Raw genomic sequence first — 19,336 nt, 5'->3', positions numbered from 1 at the left:
TGCTTTCATTGTGCAGGTTTTCCAAAGGTACTTCTGACACTACTTGGGCTTTCAGTTAGGAGCGTCCCAAATAGCTGAACTGTGGTAGTCTTTTTCCCGTAGGTTTTTTTTTTCAAATTCTGCCTTGCTCAACTTTTTTTTTTTTTTTCTTTTTTCTTTTTTTTTTTTTTCCTTTTTTTTTTGGAAAGCCTTAAAAAAAGGCAAGGAAGGGAAAGAAGCCAGCAAGAGACTGAAAAGAGCAGGAGAAAGTGGCAGCTGAGAAGGACTGTGAAATCACCTCCCCTTTCTTGGACTGTCGATCAGAGCGAGAGTTGTACATTATTATTATTGTTTCTTTTTTTTTTGGAAAGCCTTAAAAAAAGGCAAGGAAGGGAAAGAAGCCAGCAAGAGACTGAAAAGAGCAGGAGAAAGTGGCAGCTGAGAAGGACTGTGAAATCACCTCCCCTTTCTTGGACTGTCGATCAGAGCGAGAGTTGTACATTATTATTATTGTTTTTCTTTCTGCGTCTATCTGTCCACATACACAGGCAGAGAAAGAGACAAGTACTGACAGTGAAACTCGACGAGACCAGCCATGGTAGCAAGGGCTCAGCCTGATCGGAAACAATTACCGCTGGTCCTACTGAGATTGCTTTGCCTTCTCCCTACAGGGCTGCCAGTCCGCAGCGTGGATTTTACCCGAGGTACCGATAACATCACCGTGAGGCAAGGGGACACAGCCATCCTCAGGTAGGGCATTTTGCCAACTTTTCCTCTTCTGTGTGTGCATCTATATTGCCATGTATGCAACGTGTACGTGTGACGTGATACAGATTTGTGTGTATAAGTCTCTGTGAGATTGTGTGCTATTTTACCTCTCAAACTGCAGTAGCAGCAGCTGCTACAAACAGGCTCTGCATGTGTGTTTGTGCTTTAATATGAAAAAATTGCCAAGCTTTTGAACACTTCTTGCCACACTATCCTCTGTGTAGTGCCCTGGATCGAAAGAATTTCAGTGGGGAAAGATCTGCTTGTGTTAGCTAGCTCTTGTGAGTGTACACTTTCCACCAGCCCTGCAGTATCAATAGAGGAATCGAAAAGGGATCCAGCTGTGCTTGCCAGATGTTCCATTGATCTTCCCATGCTTCTTTTTGTACATATGCAAAAACTTTATCCCTGGTGCTGCCAGAACTCTCAGGCAAGTTCTTTTGGGAAACTCGTGTCCTTTAATTTTTTTATTTTTCTGCCCTGTGGGGAGGGAAGATGGATACAATAGTTGAGAAGGCTGGTGAAAAAATGGTGTAGCAGCTCTGACTGCCACAATTTACAAAGATTGTATATTTGTGGGTTGGGTTTTTTTGCAGGGCTAAATAAATGGGTGTATGCTGTGCCTGTGTGCCTGGTTGTGATGAGGATGTCTTTGCACACGAAACCTTGCTTACTGGCAGTATTGAGTGTTGTATTTCTGCTTTCATTGTGCAGGTTTTCCAAAGGTACTTCTGACACTACTTGGGCTTTCAGTTAGGAGCGTCCCAAATAGCTGAACTGTGGTAGTCTTTTTCCCGTAGGTTTTTTTTTTCAAATTCTGCCTTGCTCAACTTACCTGCAGTAACTCCCCTACTGAAGGAAAATTCATTGTGTGTGAGTGTGCACACTGTGTATTATGGCTGTAAAACTACTGGGTGTAATTTAAAATAAGTCTGTGGTCTGTGTGAGGAGCTGATAGTGCACAAACCCTGAAGCGTCAAGGGAGCAATCCCCTAGTAAAGCTAACAGCAGCAGCAAAGTTTTCTTTCTCTTTCTGTGAAATAAATCCTGCTGGATGTCACCAAACACTCTGCTACGCGATCCCCTGTGTCCTGCATCCCTCCCATTTAATGATAGAGGGAAGAAGGATGCTGGAAGAGGGATGTGTGTGTGTGTGTGTACGCATATCACTTCGGTCGCCTCCCATGTCCTCGGTTGTTTTGATCCTGGAATATCCATTCAGCAGCTTCCATTCCCCAGCTCTCCAGACTTGTTAACCTGAATGTAAGATTTATCCACACAGAGTAATAGGATTTACAGAGTAATTCATCTGCCTTGCATATGCAGTGGAAGCTGTTTAGATTCGACATGGTAAACACCTAACAAGGGGTGTTGCCTCTGACTCCAGCCTCTCTACTCTCTCTTCCACTCACTACCAATTCATATATCCCATTAACCCTTTTCTAGCAGGACTCCTGGCTGACTTATCCCATTTTTAAAGGCAAATCGCTTCCATCAATCATTTATTTTGGAGGGGCTGCTCAGACAGATGTTTGCCAGCATGTTTGGTACATGCAGCAGCAGACAAGTCATTAAGCTCACTTGCCCAGACAGGGGTCACTAGATTTCTATTTCCCACTTAACCTTGGAGCTTTTCAGTTTATCTAGATGCTGTGTGCTAAAGCTGCATTTGCAGCTGAGAGGGCTAAGCGGATGGTGGAGATGGTGCCTGCAAGTGCTGCGTGTAAAGCGTTCCTTCATGAGCAAGCTCCACGGGGCTGCATGGGAGAGTGGTTTCAGTGATTGCGTGTGGCTTGCCAGTGTTATGTCAGGCACTAAAATAAAACACCTGAGTGAAGTGATCCAGCTGTGTCAGCCAGATGTGTGCCAAGTGACACAGTCTGCAGGAGCAGCACACAACCCGGCCACGTAAATGCTTGCCCCGGGCAATACTGTGTTCCTGGCAGGCTGCATTTCTGTCAGAAGTGACTGTGGCCAGTGCACAGGCTGTACCTTTTTCCTTCAGTTGCCTTCCTAAGCTCTTTAAGCAAATCTGGCCAGCTATATGCTTTTCACGTTTCCTAGGAAGGGCAGCTGTCTCCTTTCCCTTTCCCTGGGACCAGACCCAGGTTTCTGGGATATTTCAGTTCCTCCTTCACACAAGAAGCAGAAACCAGGCTGTACTGGGAGACAGACTGCCACATGAAGCTGGAAGGTGTGAGATTTCCCTATGTCCCATGGACTTTAGGTCCTGCAGGATAACATTTCATGTCCTCAGTTTTGAAGCAAATATTTGTTTGCTAGCTTCCCCCTCACTGTTTTGTCAACTCTCCAAAACATAACTCACTTTAAGACAGCCTTGTTTTGAAAAACTCCCAGTACCTCACTCTCCCTGTCTATAGATCCACTATGACAACAGAAGGAAAAGAGCTAGATGGGAAAAAATAAAAATTCCATTAGATGATCTATAGTAACTGTGTTCAAAGCAGAACTTTATGTCCACAGAGAGATAGGTAAGAGTTTTCTATGCATGGATCATATCACCTATCTTTGCTAAACATCTGCTTCAGAGGGATTGTGCAGCATCAGTTTACCAGTGCCCAGTAGCTCCTGTAGCTTGAAGGGAAATGAAAATGTAGGAGGGAGAAAAAGTGATAAGCAGTTGGAGAGAAATAAAAGCGGTATACATAGTGATAAGATAACTAAAAACATTTTGTTCCCGTAAATTGTGATGCAAATCATTCAGCAAATCACCAAGGACAGGATAGTCTAAATGAGTCTTCCTCTTGGGGCCTTATACATTTGTATATAGGGTTACACTTGTAGGTGGAAGAATGGGTGGGTGGGCTGATCTATGAAGTGGAGAAAAATAGTTTATTATAAGCCCTAATGTTCCTAAAGGAAGCCAGTCCTCTGAAGCTTCATCTGCAGTTTGTTACTCAGAATAGAATTATTCTGAAAAGTTTGGAGATGACTTTTTAAAGCTGTAGCATTTAAAATATTTCCTCAGTCTGGGACTATTAAAAAATGTCCCTAACTCTAAACTGGCTCATCTCCTAAATGACCTGGCAGCAGATTTGATTCATGTGTCGGCCTTGCTGAAGGTTGATGACTCTTAGTGAGTATTTGGCATGGGGAAGTTAGGGAACTGCAGAGAGAATAAAAATAGCTCATTATAGGCTGTCCGCAGGGAAAAGGGTAATTGTCTGCTCCTTAGAGCAAGGCAGAAAAGGGAGGAGGGCTCTGAGAGCTGCAACAGGTGAGAAGGGCTGAGTAAAGTTGCTGGTGTTTGTCCAGCTGCAACCAAGAAAAGAGAATAGGATGTTTGAAAGATGACACTGTACATTGGTGAGCCTGTCAGACTTACTAAATTTTCATTTTTTAACTGTCTTCAGCAAGTGAAGGAGGACACTGAATCTTATTTTGAGTATTGAAAGGGAACTTTGGCTACAGTTCCTGCCGAAGTCTTGCTTTCAAGGTTACAATCATGAGGTTGTCAGGTTTTGTATGCAACTTTCCTGCTTGGTGTTAGGAAAAGAAGAAAATAATATCCAAACAAGAAATGCACAACATACTCCCCAAACTAATTAAAATAGGAAAAGGAAAATGGGCCCCAACCCCAAATCTTCTTGCTGTTTGCCTGCCTTCAGCATCCCTTCCCTCCTCATTTGCTGTGCACATTTTGGGTGAGCAAAGATGGGTACCCCGTGCTCTGTAACACACGTTCAGCGTAGGGAGGGGATGTGGAACACAAGGATGTTCGCTAAGCTGGGACATGTGCAGTAGTGAAGGGCAGCTGCTGCCAGCTGGGAAGGAAGGGAACTGTGTTTCTGTGTTGTGTTTGGCCCTCTGGATAGTTTAAAGGCAAAATGGCAGTGGGGAGTCCATGCTATGGGATCAGGTGCCTGTACAGCATGTTGGGGAAAGATCAGCTGCCTCAGAACCACCACAGCAGCTCACCTCCAAGTGCCTTCAAAGAGCTCATCTGAGGGTGTCAACAGGACTTGCAGGTTGCCCAGGGATTTTGGAAGTTCTGGCACAAGTGAAGATTTAGCCTTTAAAAACTCCTGAAATGGAGCTCATCACCAGCTGGAACCAAAATGGGTCACATCTCCATTCCAATCTGTTCTGTTATACCAGTACAAATCCCACTAAAGCCCAAGGGCAGAGCCAGAAATATTCCATTTGTCTTTGGGGCAGATTCCCAGGGACTGCTAATAAAGAGGTACAAGTGACTCATACAGGGCATAAGCTTCTGAGCACTGCTCAGATGATGTTCAGCCTTTGGAGAACTGGGATCTCGCCAAGGCCAGAATTTGGCTCGTTGCTCTTGAGTTTTTCCAAGCATTGACTTTTCATCAAGAATTAAAACAATCTGATGCTGATGTGCAGATAAAAACCAATGTTTGACTGAGTGTGCATTTTTCATTTTTACCAGGTATTTTAAAATAATGTAAAGTTTCAGGCTGATAGCACATTTAGGAACATCCATCCTAACGGGTACTTAGTTTCTTCAAGTTGCATGTTTCAAAGGATGGGCTAGAATCAAATTACCAGCAGTAATGACAGTGCTGTTGGCGTAATCCTGCAATATAAGCAATTTATGCAAACTCTGCTCTTGGCCTCCCAGTATTTTGCTGATATGTTACATGTGGAGCTGTGCTAGAGGACAAAAGCACCTCAGGCAAAATAGCAGCACAACATCACAACAAAGTTTATGCCCTATACTGTCATTTGAAAAGAAAAGTAAAAGCTGTTCAGATTACATTTACAATTAGCATGTGATTTATAACAGGGAGCACTGAGCTGAGCCCTTTGCTAGAAATGAGAATAGGCATGTTCAAACATATAATGCCACATAATAATACAGTCTTGGCAGTAAAATTGTAACCTTGATTATTAGTGGTATTGTTGTGGCACTTAGAGGCCACGACTAACTTGAGCCACCCTTTGTATTAAGTGCCACATGAGCAGAGAGATCCCCTCCTCTGCAGGGCAGGCAGGCTATTAGCTGGGATGGACCCAGGCTGGCGGTGGGCAGGAGGTCAGGGGACTCGCCCAGGGTTGCTCACAGGGCTCAGGCACACCCAGCCTTAGTGACCTCTCCATTAGCTTGGGTTGCCTTTTGGCTCAGCCACACTACAGCCCAGCAAATGTGACAAATGAGGATTCCCTAGTACATCCTCATCCACACTGGTGTTGACTAAAAGTCCCAAGTGCTTTCCTCTCTCTCTGGTCCGTACGAAGCCTTCATTATCATTCCAGGGTCCATGTGTCAAGACAGGGTAAGCCGAGATCTGTGAAAACTCTGCTGATTCTTTCCTCCAAATGAAAAATAAAAATGTATAACTGTAGTAACAGATGATGTTGCAAAACTTACAGCTCTGGCAGCAGATGGTGCCATTATATGAAGGCACACATGCATCCATAGATATGTGAGTGTGTGTATATACATATGATAAAGGAAGTTGCAATATGTGTATGGTCAAAGGCTGGCAATCATCCTCTTTCCTTATACACACGCATTATTTTTATATGGTGTACCCAGAGGTAAGGGGGCCCTTTGTGAGAATGTCCTTTCTGCAGGGTGGGACTAACCTACCACACGGAAAAGTGGAATGGAAATTAGAAAAGGAAAGGCTTTCTTTGGTGAAATGATGCATGTTTGATAACACTGTACGTATATTTTGCATTCAGAAAGATGGAAAGACAGTGTTGAACTGCATGGCTTTAACCTCCTCCCCTGAGTCTGCACACACACTTCAGTTTGCAACTAAGTACCATATGTTTTCCTACTTAGTTGGCATTATAATTTATATAGTACTACATGTTACCTGAAGTGTCTTGGAGTCGATATCTCTTCCACTCCTCTCCCCAGCAGGTCACAAGGAAAGACCTGTTCTTAAAATAGCTCATAGTTACTGGAATTTGCCATCTCATAACTATAAGTTTTCAAAATATATGTTACACATACCTGCCCTTTATATCCAGACTCACAGGCATCTGATTCTGACAGATCTGCAGGGCCACAGCTTGCTGCTGATGCAGTGGCAGGGCTTCAACAGGCTCACTGTGAGGCTGAATATAGCCATTTTCATTGAAGTTACCTAGTTTTGTTGTCCATCAAAATTCACTCTGGTTTGTGTGAACTTGTGCTCTGCTGGAGTAGGTGCAATGGAGGGCACAAAGGTGAAGTCAGGAATTTACTGAGTTTTCTTTTACTGTTCTCTTGCTGAAGAAAAAACGAATGTGATTTTCAGCTGAATCTGACACCAAAGCATTTGCTTCAGGCTTCGAGCACATCTAATGTGCTTGGTTTTATGGTAAGTAATGGGAACTAATAATGATGAGTTTCACCTCTGCCTAGAAAACAGCTATTTCAAAGTAATCTGAACCGCCAGTCTCCTCTGTGCTGATATATTTCTGCAGATTTTTATTAGGAGCAACTTAGTTGTGTGGGAGAGGCCGGCTGTGGTCCTAGAGTTCCCCCACTGTGCTCAGCCCTGTGCAAAGAGAGGAGAAATAGCACTACTGCAGCTCTATTGATTTCACTGGGGCTGGGCTTCCTCAGTCCCAAATAACTTGATGGAAATGAGCCCACTCACACTGGGCTGGCATTCAACAGATACTTTGCAATAGCACATCTGTATGAAATTTGGGAGACGTGTGCTTTTGTGTGCCTGTGTGCAAGGGTGTGTTTCCCTATGTTTGCTCCCATTTAAAAGTGGAAAGTGTTTTCTTGTGTGCAGTTGGACAAATGTTCATATACTTTGTAATGTTCATATACTTGCAGCTGAGAGGCGGCACTGCCAGATGGCCAGGATAAGGGTCTCCTTACTTGTAGTGGAAGAGTGGCTTTTTCCATCTCCTGCACCTCAGTAATCCTCACTAATGTTGGAAGTGTCCTTTTGTTTCAGTGTGTTTCAGCTGCTACAGCTGTTAAGGGAAAAAAGCAAGTATACAGCAAGAGAATATAGCATCTTCCTCTTCTGAGGCTCAGTGATTGACACCTCTGTAGATCTGGCCAATACTGTCCCTTTCCAGTAGCAAGCTGAACCACGCCCGCCAATTTGCATTTCAGAGGGAAGTAGTGAAAACTTTGAAAGAGCAGGGAGGCTTCTCTCCTGCACACAGCCTCCCACTGTCCTGTAAGAACCCAGACATGTCTGAATGCTTTCTCATCACAGGTGCTCTCCTTAGATGGGTTCCTAGAAGAGCACCAGATTTATGAGGGAAAGGAAAAGGCCAAGAGGGCTCCAGCTCCACCTCCCACAAGTACCAACCTCTGTGTTGTGCGCTTGCAAAACAAAAGGGGAGTGGTCCCACCACTGTGCAGCTGCCACTCATGGTGCCACTGCATCTTCTCCTCTCAGGGTCAGCAGGATGAGCATGTTGGAGATGCACCACTGCCACTGGCCCTAACACAGTATGACTTAGTGTATCAGTGAGAGCAGGGACCTACCAGGGGTGGTGGTGGTGATGCTTTTCCAGTGTAGGAAACCACAGATACTTTAACCACAGTGCCTTATATGACAGCTACCTCAGTGCTCTACTTCCTCTCTCTGTCCCAAGCTGGTTGTCCACCCTCTCACGAGACCATGATTTGGAACTGCACATCCAGTCACCTTTCATGCCTTCCTCTTCAAACAAAACCCGTGTTGAAATCCACTGGCAGGCAGCATCCATGACTTTGAATAGTAAATACAAATCTCTCCCATTGCCTCTCTGTCTCTCTCTCTCTGTTATTAAGCTGACAGGCACTTAGCCAATTATCCAGTCGTCATCTCAGCTGTATTTATGAAGGAGGAAGAGACAACGCACACAGCTCTTGTCTTCAGGGCTTCAGCTGAGTCTCCCTTGTGTGCTGTAGCATTTCCCCTTGTCTGAGCTACTTAGAATACACGGGGAAAGAAACCAGTGAAGGGGTTTGGTTGAGAAGCGGGGTGGGGAAGTAGAGGTGGGGAAAGACGTCTGCTCCGCCAGACCTGGGGCATGCCAGAGCTGTAACTGTTTGGCACTGCTTTTGTGTTTAAATTTGGCAGAGCGCACATGCCTTTGTTGCATAAGGTTGCGATGGATGGGGAATGCGGTGGCTGTGGGTACTTGCAAAGTCCTTTTGCAAGGATCAAAAGTCAGGAACTATGTGGTGGCAGATTGTGAGTCTGTGCCTTAAAGTGATGGAGTCACATGTACTTGGGACGTGGTGTGAATTTGTGACTTGGATCCAGGAGCCTCTAATCTCTGATGCAGTACTGCGCCTAGAACATACAGCCTGCGCTGGCTCAAGTGTTTACTCCAAACAGCAAAATTTAGGCAAATAGCACTGAAGTGTTCTGTGAATATTTTCATGAATGTTAAAAATGAATTCACTTTGGCTGCAGCTGTGCTTCCTTTGTGTGTGTGTGCATGTGCATCTTCTTTTCTCTCCCCCTTGTGAATAATCTGAGTGGATGAATTTTCTTTGCCCTGGCGTTCACGGACAGAATGTTTTTAAAAGGTCCATAGATGAGCAAAACAAGGCTCTAGCAGCAACTTCTGCAGCTGGAATCTCTGTCTGTACAGATCTGCAGGCATGTGCCCCTTTCTCACCTTAAACCAAGACACTAATTTTGTGTGTATGCCTGTGGTGCTCTTGATATATATTTATGTTGGATGCTGCTTAGGGAGCACTGGACATGGTTCTTGTAACCCCTCATAGGAGCCCAGGCATAAAAGCAGTCGAACAAGTGAGATGTAGAGCTGATCACAGCTTGAGCCACAATAATTTATGTGCACGTGACAAGAGAAAATTACCTTTAAACTCTGCATCCAACCAATCAATCTTGCAGCAGCCTGTTTTTGCTCAAAAAGGTGCCTCAGGCCAAGCCTATCAAGCTCAGAAAAAGAAAGGTTAAAATGTTCCAACATCATTATCTCTTCCTTTTCCTTTGGAGGAGAGGAACCACGGTGACAAAGCCTAGCTGATCCTTTACACCAGCTCCTTTGTAGCGAGTTTCATTCCCACCTCCAGCCCTGATTCCCAACTGGAGTCAGCACAAATTTGTCCATGGTCAGGCCCAATGCTTATGTGGACAGAGAATAGAAAGGAAAGCATGCGACAGAGAGGACCAGGCACAAATAAGCATGTTGGAATTGGAAAATGTTCAAGAGGGGAGGAAAATGTTACCACTGCAAGGTAGCAATTACTGAGTGCGGCAGGTATTATAGGTATGATAGGAAACCCCCATCTGTTCCAGGGTGTCCTCTGAGCTTGGAGAAAAGTGAGATTCCAGGAGTGATTACTCCTTGAAAAATTATTGTCCCCTCTCTGCCAAATATGATGTAACATGATCCATAGTCTCCATCCCTGCAGCAATAGAGCGGGGAGCCTGCACCAGCTGAGGCTCTTGTTTATTGGGGCTTCACAGGGGAAGGGGCAGTGGAGCCTCCCACCTCCTATGAGCGGAGACATGTGTGGGCTGTGATTTAGTGGGCCAAGCTTGTCCCTTCAGTGCAGGTAGGTTTATTAGCAGTCCTCTTGAGTCAAAGGACAGCGGAGGGTTTAAGCTGGTGGAAGAAGATGGAAGGGGGCTGCTGCAGCCTGCCTTCCCTACCCCCTTTTCACATCTGCTGCCCCCTTAGCCTTTGGCGTGCTGGTTGAATAGCACAACCCCCTGACATTTCTCAGGCAGGTTCTGTCCCATCTCCAGCCCTTCAGACTGGCCCCAGAGTGTATTCATTTCTCTTCCTACACAGAATGACTGGTGCATATATGTTCTGTGAGCTCATAGAAAGGGTGTGTGTAGGAGGGCTAGTAAGAAATGGGGCTGTGTCACCAGTAAAGCTCTTCCTCGCTTCCAAATACAGTTGGATGACTTTTGCCTCCCAGTGATGTGTTTCTCCTGCTTTCAGTTGCGATCCAAGTTGGAAATAGAGTGGTAGGAGATCCCATTCATTTATGAAGTGATTGACAGGCAAGAGCTTAGGCTGCAGGCTGGTGTGAAAGCCACCTTGCTGCTGTCAGCAGAGGAACACACTGCAGTGCATGCTTGGTGTGCTGTGATTCTACTCCTGGAACTTGGAAGGAGGTAACTGGGGGCTTTGTCTCCCTCTGTTGTAGCTCTTACTTGGGTGGGAAGCTTGACACTCTTGCGTGACACTCACATGGGGTGACACATCAGCGCTGGGGTGCAGATCTGAGATTTTCTTCTGCAAGTGGCAAAGAAGGCAGATGCGTTTAAAAGATAATGGTTGTGCAATGTTAGGGAAAATTCTCAGTGTTCAAATTGCCAGACCTTTCTAACCTTGAAGCATAAGGACTTTAGCTGGCGAGTTAGGATCATTTCAGCCAGATTTGTCCATGGAGAAACTTTGGAGTCAGCTCCATGTTTGGCCCCCCAACCATTGTCATGAAACCGTGAGATGTTACAGAAAACGAAAGCCATATGCGGTGCTGTAACAGGGGTGTTCCTAGGTGCTGGTCACTCTTTATTAACCTCCTGTGGCACTTCTTTTTGTAAGGCTGTGTCTCTGAAGCTCTGGCAAAAACCCACACATCTTGGCTGCTTTTACACTTAAGGGAAACCTGAGATTGGCATCCATAATCAGGAGCAGAAGGTGCTGCAGGCAATCTGTTTTCCTTGCACTGCATTAAACCCATTTTAGTTTTTTCAGTTAAATATCAAATTATCTGTCCACCCACACATCCTCCCCACTGCATACACTGTGGTTAGGGATGGGCCATCTGTAGGACTTTTACCTGGGTAAGGGGGTCCACGGGGGTTCTTGCGTAACATGCTTCATGCGTATTCATTGGCCTTTAGAGTGGCATTTCTTTCCTTCCTATTCTCCTGGCTGGTCTCCAGTACTGGCAATGAGTCAGAGGCATGCAGGTCTATCAATTTGAAAAGTGTGTCCCAAGGAGAAGGAACATGTGCAGCTTTGTTCTTCCCTGACTCAGGAAGGAGCACTTAAATGCAGGCCAGGTGGGTCAAGGACTTTGGACATGGTCAGACCAGTTAGCCTTTCAAATGCCTTTTTTTTTTTTTCCCCCCACAGGAAGCTCAAAGTGGGAGCATCATCCAGCTCCCAGAGCAGAGAGAAGGAAGGGCACACATTAGATTTTACAGCATCATTGTGTTGTGCTATAGATGTGTCCCTGCTTCAGTGACTGCTTGCTGATCACTGCAGCAGGGTCCTGTGTCTCTTTGGAGTGCTTCGTGTTTCTAACGAGATATGGTCCACTTGGATGGACTCCAGAAAGAGGAAGTGGGAATGATCATAAGTCTAGACAGCATACTCAAGAGAAGACATGGATGGAAATGGGGCTGTTAGGACTAAAGAAGAGAGGACTAAATGTGAGATATGCATAACAGCATGCAGGTACATAGGACACAAAAGAAAGGAATTACGTCTTCTGCAGAAGAAGATGGGGAGGAGTTTAAGATTATAGCAAGAGAGACAGGTTTGATGTCGGTAAGCTCTGCAACAGTAAAGATAGCAAAAAATTGAGTCCAATTTCCTTGGGAGGCTGTGTAACTCCATCTCTGGAGGGCTTTAAGGACCGACTAGACATGTACGAGGAGTGACAGATGCCACAAATGACAAAGTAGAACTGATCCGTCTTTCACAGTGTAGAACAGACTAGATAGTTCCTTTGGGTCTCTTCTACCTCTGCTGCTTGATTCTGTGCTGCCTTCAGGCTCGGAGAACAGCAGCAGCATAGGCAGAAATGCAGCTGAAAGGTTCAGGGAAGTGCCTCAGTGAGATGCTGAGTGAGCCTTGGCCAGGCAGTCCTTACCCATTTCTTTAGCTGTGGCTGACCTTCTCCCTTCCATCTAAGGGACATAATGTGCTCCAAGGAGACTATCATCAGTGCCACTCCAGTCCAAGCATATGACACTTAACCTAGCTGGCAAAAAGAAGTAAGAATCAGTGTCAACACTATTGCTAAAACTGATTTTCTTCTGCAGGAACTCAGATTTTTTTTCTCATCTGCTGCCCTTGGAGGGCCACAGGACCTGCAGGATGTTTTACTGTAAGCATGGTAGGGAAAAACAAGTCGAAGGCTCAGTGTTTTATCTGGGAAAGTTTGATGATGTTGCTGAATGCTCACTTCATGAGGCTTTGTCAGCATGTTCTGTTAATGAAATGTCACCTTTTATCGGTATGAAATAACTTTGTGCATTGGTATATGAGCCCACGAGGATTTGAGTCTACCTGATGAGGGTGGATGTGGTGCAATTTATGAGTACTGCTGGGGCTTTTCCCCACTAGGGAGGTGGCATGTGACATGAGGCCCAAAGTGGAGCAGGTGGCAAGCCTTGCAAGTACTGAGCTCCACTGCTTTAGCAGTGAACTGGGTGCTTGTGAAGCAATGAGAAAACTCCAGTGCAGTGAGGATGTAGGGGTGAGTAGAGTCTTAAAAAGTTGAGGAGCAATTTAAGAGAAGAAAACCTATTCAGGGAAGGAGGGGAAGAGCATAAAGGGGCCTGCTGTAAAGTTTGGAGTAATGTGCTTGGTGTTAATCTTTCTCTAGCTGTAGTGACCCAGGCTGTTGCTAACCTGGCCAGGCAAGCTGCCAGAGGCTGTCTCCATTGCTCACCTACCATCCACTCTCATCTTGTCTCTGACTGGTGTTTTCTTGTCAGCATTTCTCTCCCACAGATCGATTCTTCCTTGGCTCATCCCAGTGATTTTAAGCATAGAGAGAAACTTCCTCTTGGTGGTGAGAGATAATCAAGCTGAATATTACCCATCTCTGAAGTGCAGGCAGTCCGTGAGCAGAGCCAAAGTCAATATCTTGGCAGATGTTGCCTTGCATTGATTTATCTTCTCCTGGAGCAGGGTGGATGGTCTCAAAGAAAGCAGCATGGTCACCTGGCCAACCCCCAAAACATTTGCAGGCTACATTAGCTTGCTTGATTTGGTCTCCAGAAGCTGCTCTCCTCAGTGTCAGGGGGTAGAACAGCGTGGTGCCAAACTCACAAATCCCTCCTTTGTGCTCATCAGTGTTATTTCTTGCACTGAGACACATCCTGGGCTCAGAGCACCAGCTCATGGTGCTGAGCTAAGCCAGCCTCATTTACTGGCTTAATGGAGCAAGGCAACAAATGTGTGTGCTGCTGCTGGTGAGGGGAGAGGAACAGGAGATCCATGCCCCAGAAAGGCCTTGCAACATGGGGGTTTTTCCTTGCAGGGAATCTGGATGTGTCAGAGAGGAAAGAAAGGGAGAGGAGCTTCAGTCTCAGCAGCCAGAATGGGGGGAAATAGGAAGGGCCTCTCTTCAAGCCAGAGGAATTACAGTCAGCAGATTGCTGTGCAGGACAGGGTGGGAGGGAAGGGGGGCTGCTGGCAGATAGAGGGGGGTGGTGGAGGCAGGCTGTGGGGAAACCAGCTGCCAGGCAGGAGGACCAGGTTGGAGTGCTGCTGCTGGGCTTTGCCCTGTCAGAACAAGCACACAAAGCATGCACGGCTACCTGTATAGAGTTCCAGTCCCAAGCTCCCCAGCATAATACACTCTCTGTTTTCAGAGACCTTTGAGGTCTCCTCCTATGTCTGGCAGCTCCAGGTTTGGCTTTGGCAGGAAAGGGACTCCAGCAGAGTAGGCAGGGGGTTTTTCAAAACCACAGCTAAAGAGAAACCATCTGTATGATCTCAAGTAACAGACACTTGCATGCAAAACCCATCCCCTTTGGTACCATCCCCTTCCCCCAGGCTCCATCTCCCCAGCCCTGGCTGAGCCGTCACAGCCCCTCTCTGCCCACCCTGCCGTTTTCATGCTGGAGCAGCAGGCACTGCACAGATACATCAACCACATCTCTGGTTCTGCAGTTTCCCCCAGGGTGTGGACAGATGCTGATTGTCTTCATGCCCAGTTGGGGACAGCAGGAATTGTTATAAATAGCATCAGTCCCTTGCGTGGCAAAGACAGAACTTTCCCCTAGAAGTCCATCGCTCTGCTCCCAGGACTCACTGGGAGGTCTCTTAAATGTCACAGAACGTTTGCAGCAGAGAGTACCTCTGGAGGCCTCCTGTGGGTTCAGGGCTTGATCCAGGCAGAAAATGGAACAAGTTTGCTGAATCCTTCCTCACAATCTGATTTTTTCTGCCTGTCCTCATCATTTTTATGTGAATGGCAGTTTCTGTTCAGAAGAGACTTGGGATTAAAATAGGAGTAGCTGCAGAAGTGAGCACTTAAGATGCATAAACCTGATGTGTTGAGGAAAGAAATAGGTCTGGAGCAGCATGGGGGATATAGGGATGCCAGGACAGAGCTGGTGCGGGAAGCCCCAGTTCAGGAGAACTTTGCTGGGGGTACTGCCAGTACCACAAAAACAGAAAGGGGTGCTAAGAGCAAGAAAACTTTCCTGCAAGAAAGTAATATGCTTTTCCAGCACTAAAGATTCCCTCTGCTCCCCTCAGGGGTTGATTTGCTTCTGTAGGAGCGCAGATTGCATAAGGAGCCAAAAGTAACCTGTTTAGAAGCAGGGCTGCTCATCCTCCCTCTCCTCTGCTCCGTGCCCTCAGGCAGAGGGTGTTGCTGAATCCCTTTGCATCTCCGCAGCTGACACCAGGCTCTGCCCTCCTGGCAGCAGCCGGACAGCCCCTGCTGCAGCCCCATGTCAGCCTTAGGCACTGCTTGCTGCTGCTGCGGCTCTGTTTGCATCAGCAGAAGTTCCTTGGCTGGGGCTTTGTGGCTACAGGGGCTGCGCGGGCTGTGCCAGCCGGAGATCTCCCTGCGGGCATCGCGGGGAGAGGCCCTGGTGGTGCGTGCGCACTGATATTTCAATTAAAGTTACTCATAGGACATTCAGGGAGTAAGAAGGAGCAGTACCAAGATTTGGATAACCTCCACCTCACGTGTGCCTCCCAGAGACTCCCCAGTGTCTCATGGAGGCCCAGCTTGGACTGCTGCTGTACCATATATTAGGCTGTTGGTCTCTGTTTGTGATTTCTGCCCTGTCCTTGCTTGTTCTTTGGTTTCCTTTGTGTTTATTATTCTAATTTATTGAGGTACCTGGAGTGTTTTCACAGACACCAAGGTTGCTTTGCAGAAATTAATGGTTGTGCATTCTGCTTGTTGGTGCCTTACATAGACCTTGATTTTATGTGATAGAGACTAAAATATGCTCACAGAAAATGAAAATATTAACCTTTATTAAAAACATGTGTAGAAAAGTTGCTCTCAGATCTATGTCAGGGCATATGAGTGCTTTGAGATTATTTAGCTCAGTAGCCCCTGCCATTTCTGAACCTCAAAGTATTTTAATTGATTTCCATTTGAGACAAGCTACTCTTTGTCCCCATTTTCTAGTGTGGGAAACTGAGGCTTGAAAAGGAGATTTGCCTCACCAAATTAGTGACCAGACATAGGTGACCAAAACCTTTGCTGGCCGGATCCCCAGTTTTTAGGTCCTGTTCAGAGCTGTGCTACCTAACTGGCTGCTGGACTAGGATATCACATTAATGTCTCCTAATGTAATGCAAAAGCAGGAGATCATCTTTCCTCAGTTGCGGTCAGAAAGGCCAGATCTTGGCAGTTCCAATTTCGTGGAAATGAAGCTGTGGGAGGGAACACTCTACTTATTTTGTGTTCCAAAGGAAATCTATGACTGGAGTTTGCCATCTGAGTGTTCTCCTCAGTGAAATGGAGATTCTGGTCCAGAGAATGAGCATCTTTGTAAAGGAGGAAGCTACTTCCCTGCATTTTTGTAAAGGAAAGGAAGAAATTGAGTGGAGATACCGGCACATAGCAGTGCAAAGTGTTTTGTGGGGTTTTGATGTGCTTATTCAAATTTTTTTGGAAAGGAGTAAAGCAGGATCTCTAAAAAGGTGGTTACAATCTGTGTAACAGCTCACACGGCTCTGCAGGAGGATCAAGACGGGGTCACACGAAATGACAGGCCTGTAAATCTTGGAACTACATAGGTGGCAGGTCCTTTCAGGGGCTGATACTATAAATCTATTGAAACAAGCTGCCTGTTCCCTAGAAGTTTACTGGGAAACTGCACTCCTTGTTTGGTCAGGGAATGCCAGATGCAGCATTTTGTGGAGATCACAGAGTCACTAGGGGTGACATGATACAGGGTGCAATTTTCAGCTGCCGGGACACAAGCCATCTGAAAGGGAAGTTTCTTTTCAGGTCCTCCATGAACTCATTAAAACCTAGGATGATCATTTTCCTCTCCTGCTTGAACACTTAAAAGTCCTTATAAGAGAGTGCCTTTCAAACAGACTCTTGTTTAGCATATATGAATTTCCTCCCAAACAGAAGAATTTAAGAAACAGCAGATGATAGCAGAACCCTTTTACATCAGTATCTTGCATTTTTAAATTTGCATTATATAAGAAAATACAAAAACCTCCTAAGTGGGCAAATATGCAGAATCATAGAAATAAATTGCTGATAGGAGAAATTTCTGCGTCCTGGACAGATTGTTTCCTGCTTGTAGTCTGAAGCAAGAGGATTGATATCACTGGTGTTGGGGGGAAGGGGGCATGAGCAGGGATTTGCCCATCTATAAAGTGACCATTGGTATCCTGTAACATACTGCTTTTTGGGACAGTGTTAGGTCTGGGTGCTACCTTGTGGCAGTGAATTACACACGTTATCACACTTAGTAGAAAAGCAGCAAATCCTACCCAGCCTTACATGGGCAATGTTTGTTGTATGGGATATTCCCTACCTTTATCACCATGTTTGCCTTTGCTGTATTCTTCACTGTTTTATATATCCTTCATTCTCCAGCCTGCTTTGTTTCCTCTTTGAAGCAAAAGGCCCCAGTGTTTTCAATCTCCCCTCTTACAGATATTCTGTGAGGTCTCTAACTCATTGCTGTCCCTGAACCCTTTTTATTTCTTTTGCATCTTTTTCAGATAGGATGACCTGATATAAAACACTGTATTGCAGTACACTACTGCATTTAGCCTCATTTTTTGTCTTTGTCTCAGTGCATCCTATCATTATGTTTGGGTTCTTGTTCATTCTGAACAGAGGATTTTTATGAGTTTGCCACGCATTAATCCTAATTTCTGAATGACTGTGGTTAATGTAGAAGCCAACAAGGTAACTCAGATAATGTCCTCCAGAATGTGCATCTTCTGAAATTGTGTGCTTGGTCAGTGCTTCTGCTCAAGACAGGGTATAACCCGGCAGAATTCCTTTGTCTCACTTGTTTGTAAACTGAGTTGATGCACTGCTTATTTGAGCTCTTGTTTTATGGAGCGCTCTTTTTTTTTTTTTTTTTTTCCTTAAAATTACTGTTTCTTTAAGCAGTCTTATTGCGTCCCCTGGAATCTTTGAGGTGAGGTGTCACCTCTGGTAAGGGTGTAAGAATGCTCCTGTGGAGAGGTTGCTGTGCTCTGCTCATCAGTCAAGCACAGTCACTTCTGAGGTGGAACCCTGTAAGTATTAAGCAGCAAATGACAGTAGGTTCAAGACAAGAAAAAAAGAAGAAAACATCCAGTTTCAACTGCAGGGACTGTTTTGGAAGGCAGATTATAATTAAAGTAATCGAAATTCAGACATTCAGACAGTCGTTGTACTCAGTGCCTTTGAAAAGTGTCAGGCTTTGATTATAACTCATCTTTTTGTTTATAATCTTATCATACAAAAGATTTTGCCCAAGGAATGCGCTGTCTCAAATACTTAGTCCCATGAAGATAGAAGATACTAAGTAGTGTCTTTGACTAGAGGCAACCCAAAGCCAAAACCATTGTGAAACCAATCCTCCTGCTGCACCAAAGCATGAGACATACCCAGAACTCTCCCACTCTGCACATCATTGGAATAAAACTCTCATCAGCATCTTGCAAGGGTCATTAGATTATTTTTTGCAGGTGAGGAGGTAGGGCAAAAATATTCAGGTGGGAAGACATGGGCATGGATGCTGGTGAATGAAGATGCAACTTTAAAAATCAGAGCTAGAAAAGGAGAAATGTTTAATACATGCTGCCTCAGAGCCAACTATTTTGGGCCTGCTTGTTGCTTGACTACATAATAGACCACTATGATTATTTCAGTTGCACTTTATTTGAGCTATGTTATTTCCTATGAAACAAGTCCTTCTGCTTTGTAACAAACTTCTTAAACCATGTGACTGACCTCAGTTCCCAGGAGAGCCCTGCTGGAGAGTACAAATGTGCAAGTGAAAAGCATTTGCACAAAACACACTGCTTGGTGTGGTTTTGACCTCAAATACACTCTAATAAGTTGCTGGTAGCAGAGACTGAGATCACATGATACTCAACAGTGAATAGCTTACCTTCTATTATTTTCCCCCTATTTAAATTAAGAGCCAGGTGAAGGAAGTTGGTATTCTAAGTGTGTGTTTCTGAAGAACAGTAAATCCAGGACTGTCTCTTTAGTGAAAGCCTCTAGAGTTTTTGATCTCCTAAAAGTAATATCAACGTAGTGTGTGTAGTACAGCCTATTGGCATGTACTTCCTGAAATCTTTGGAGTGGATGGAGACATGCCTGTACTTAGGATGTGAAATACAGTAACTGCTAGATTGATAGTAGTGGCAGACTTCAAGGTCTGTTTGAGACCTTCTAGGAAAAAAAATCAACCCTGTGCACATCCAGTACTCTACCTGCTTCCCCTCTTCTGGGAGCATGCCCCTGTGGAGC

At 45.3% G+C, this 19,336-nt stretch overlaps 1 protein-coding gene across 1 annotated transcript in view; it reads left to right on the top strand.

Annotated features, from left to right (window-relative positions):
* The first annotated feature begins 412 nt into the window (after positions 1 to 412).
* The window catches only part of LOC121351593 (limbic system associated membrane protein), a 298,749-nt gene continuing 279,825 nt past the window's right edge, over positions 413 to 19,336 (top strand). Inside the window, exon 1 of the mRNA XM_041463872.1 lies at positions 413 to 729. Coding sequence (XP_041319806.1) covers positions 575 to 729 — 155 coding nt within the window. The 5' untranslated portion in view covers positions 413 to 574. The remainder of the gene's footprint in view (positions 730 to 19,336) is intronic.

This window comes from Pyrgilauda ruficollis, unplaced genomic scaffold (assembly GCF_017590135.1).
Source record: "Pyrgilauda ruficollis isolate IOZ18807 unplaced genomic scaffold, ASM1759013v1 scaffold17, whole genome shotgun sequence".
NCBI lineage: Eukaryota > Metazoa > Chordata > Aves > Passeriformes > Passeridae > Pyrgilauda > Pyrgilauda ruficollis.
The sequence above is the reverse complement of the archived record's forward strand: the minus strand, read 5'-3'. Positions and strand labels throughout refer to the sequence as shown.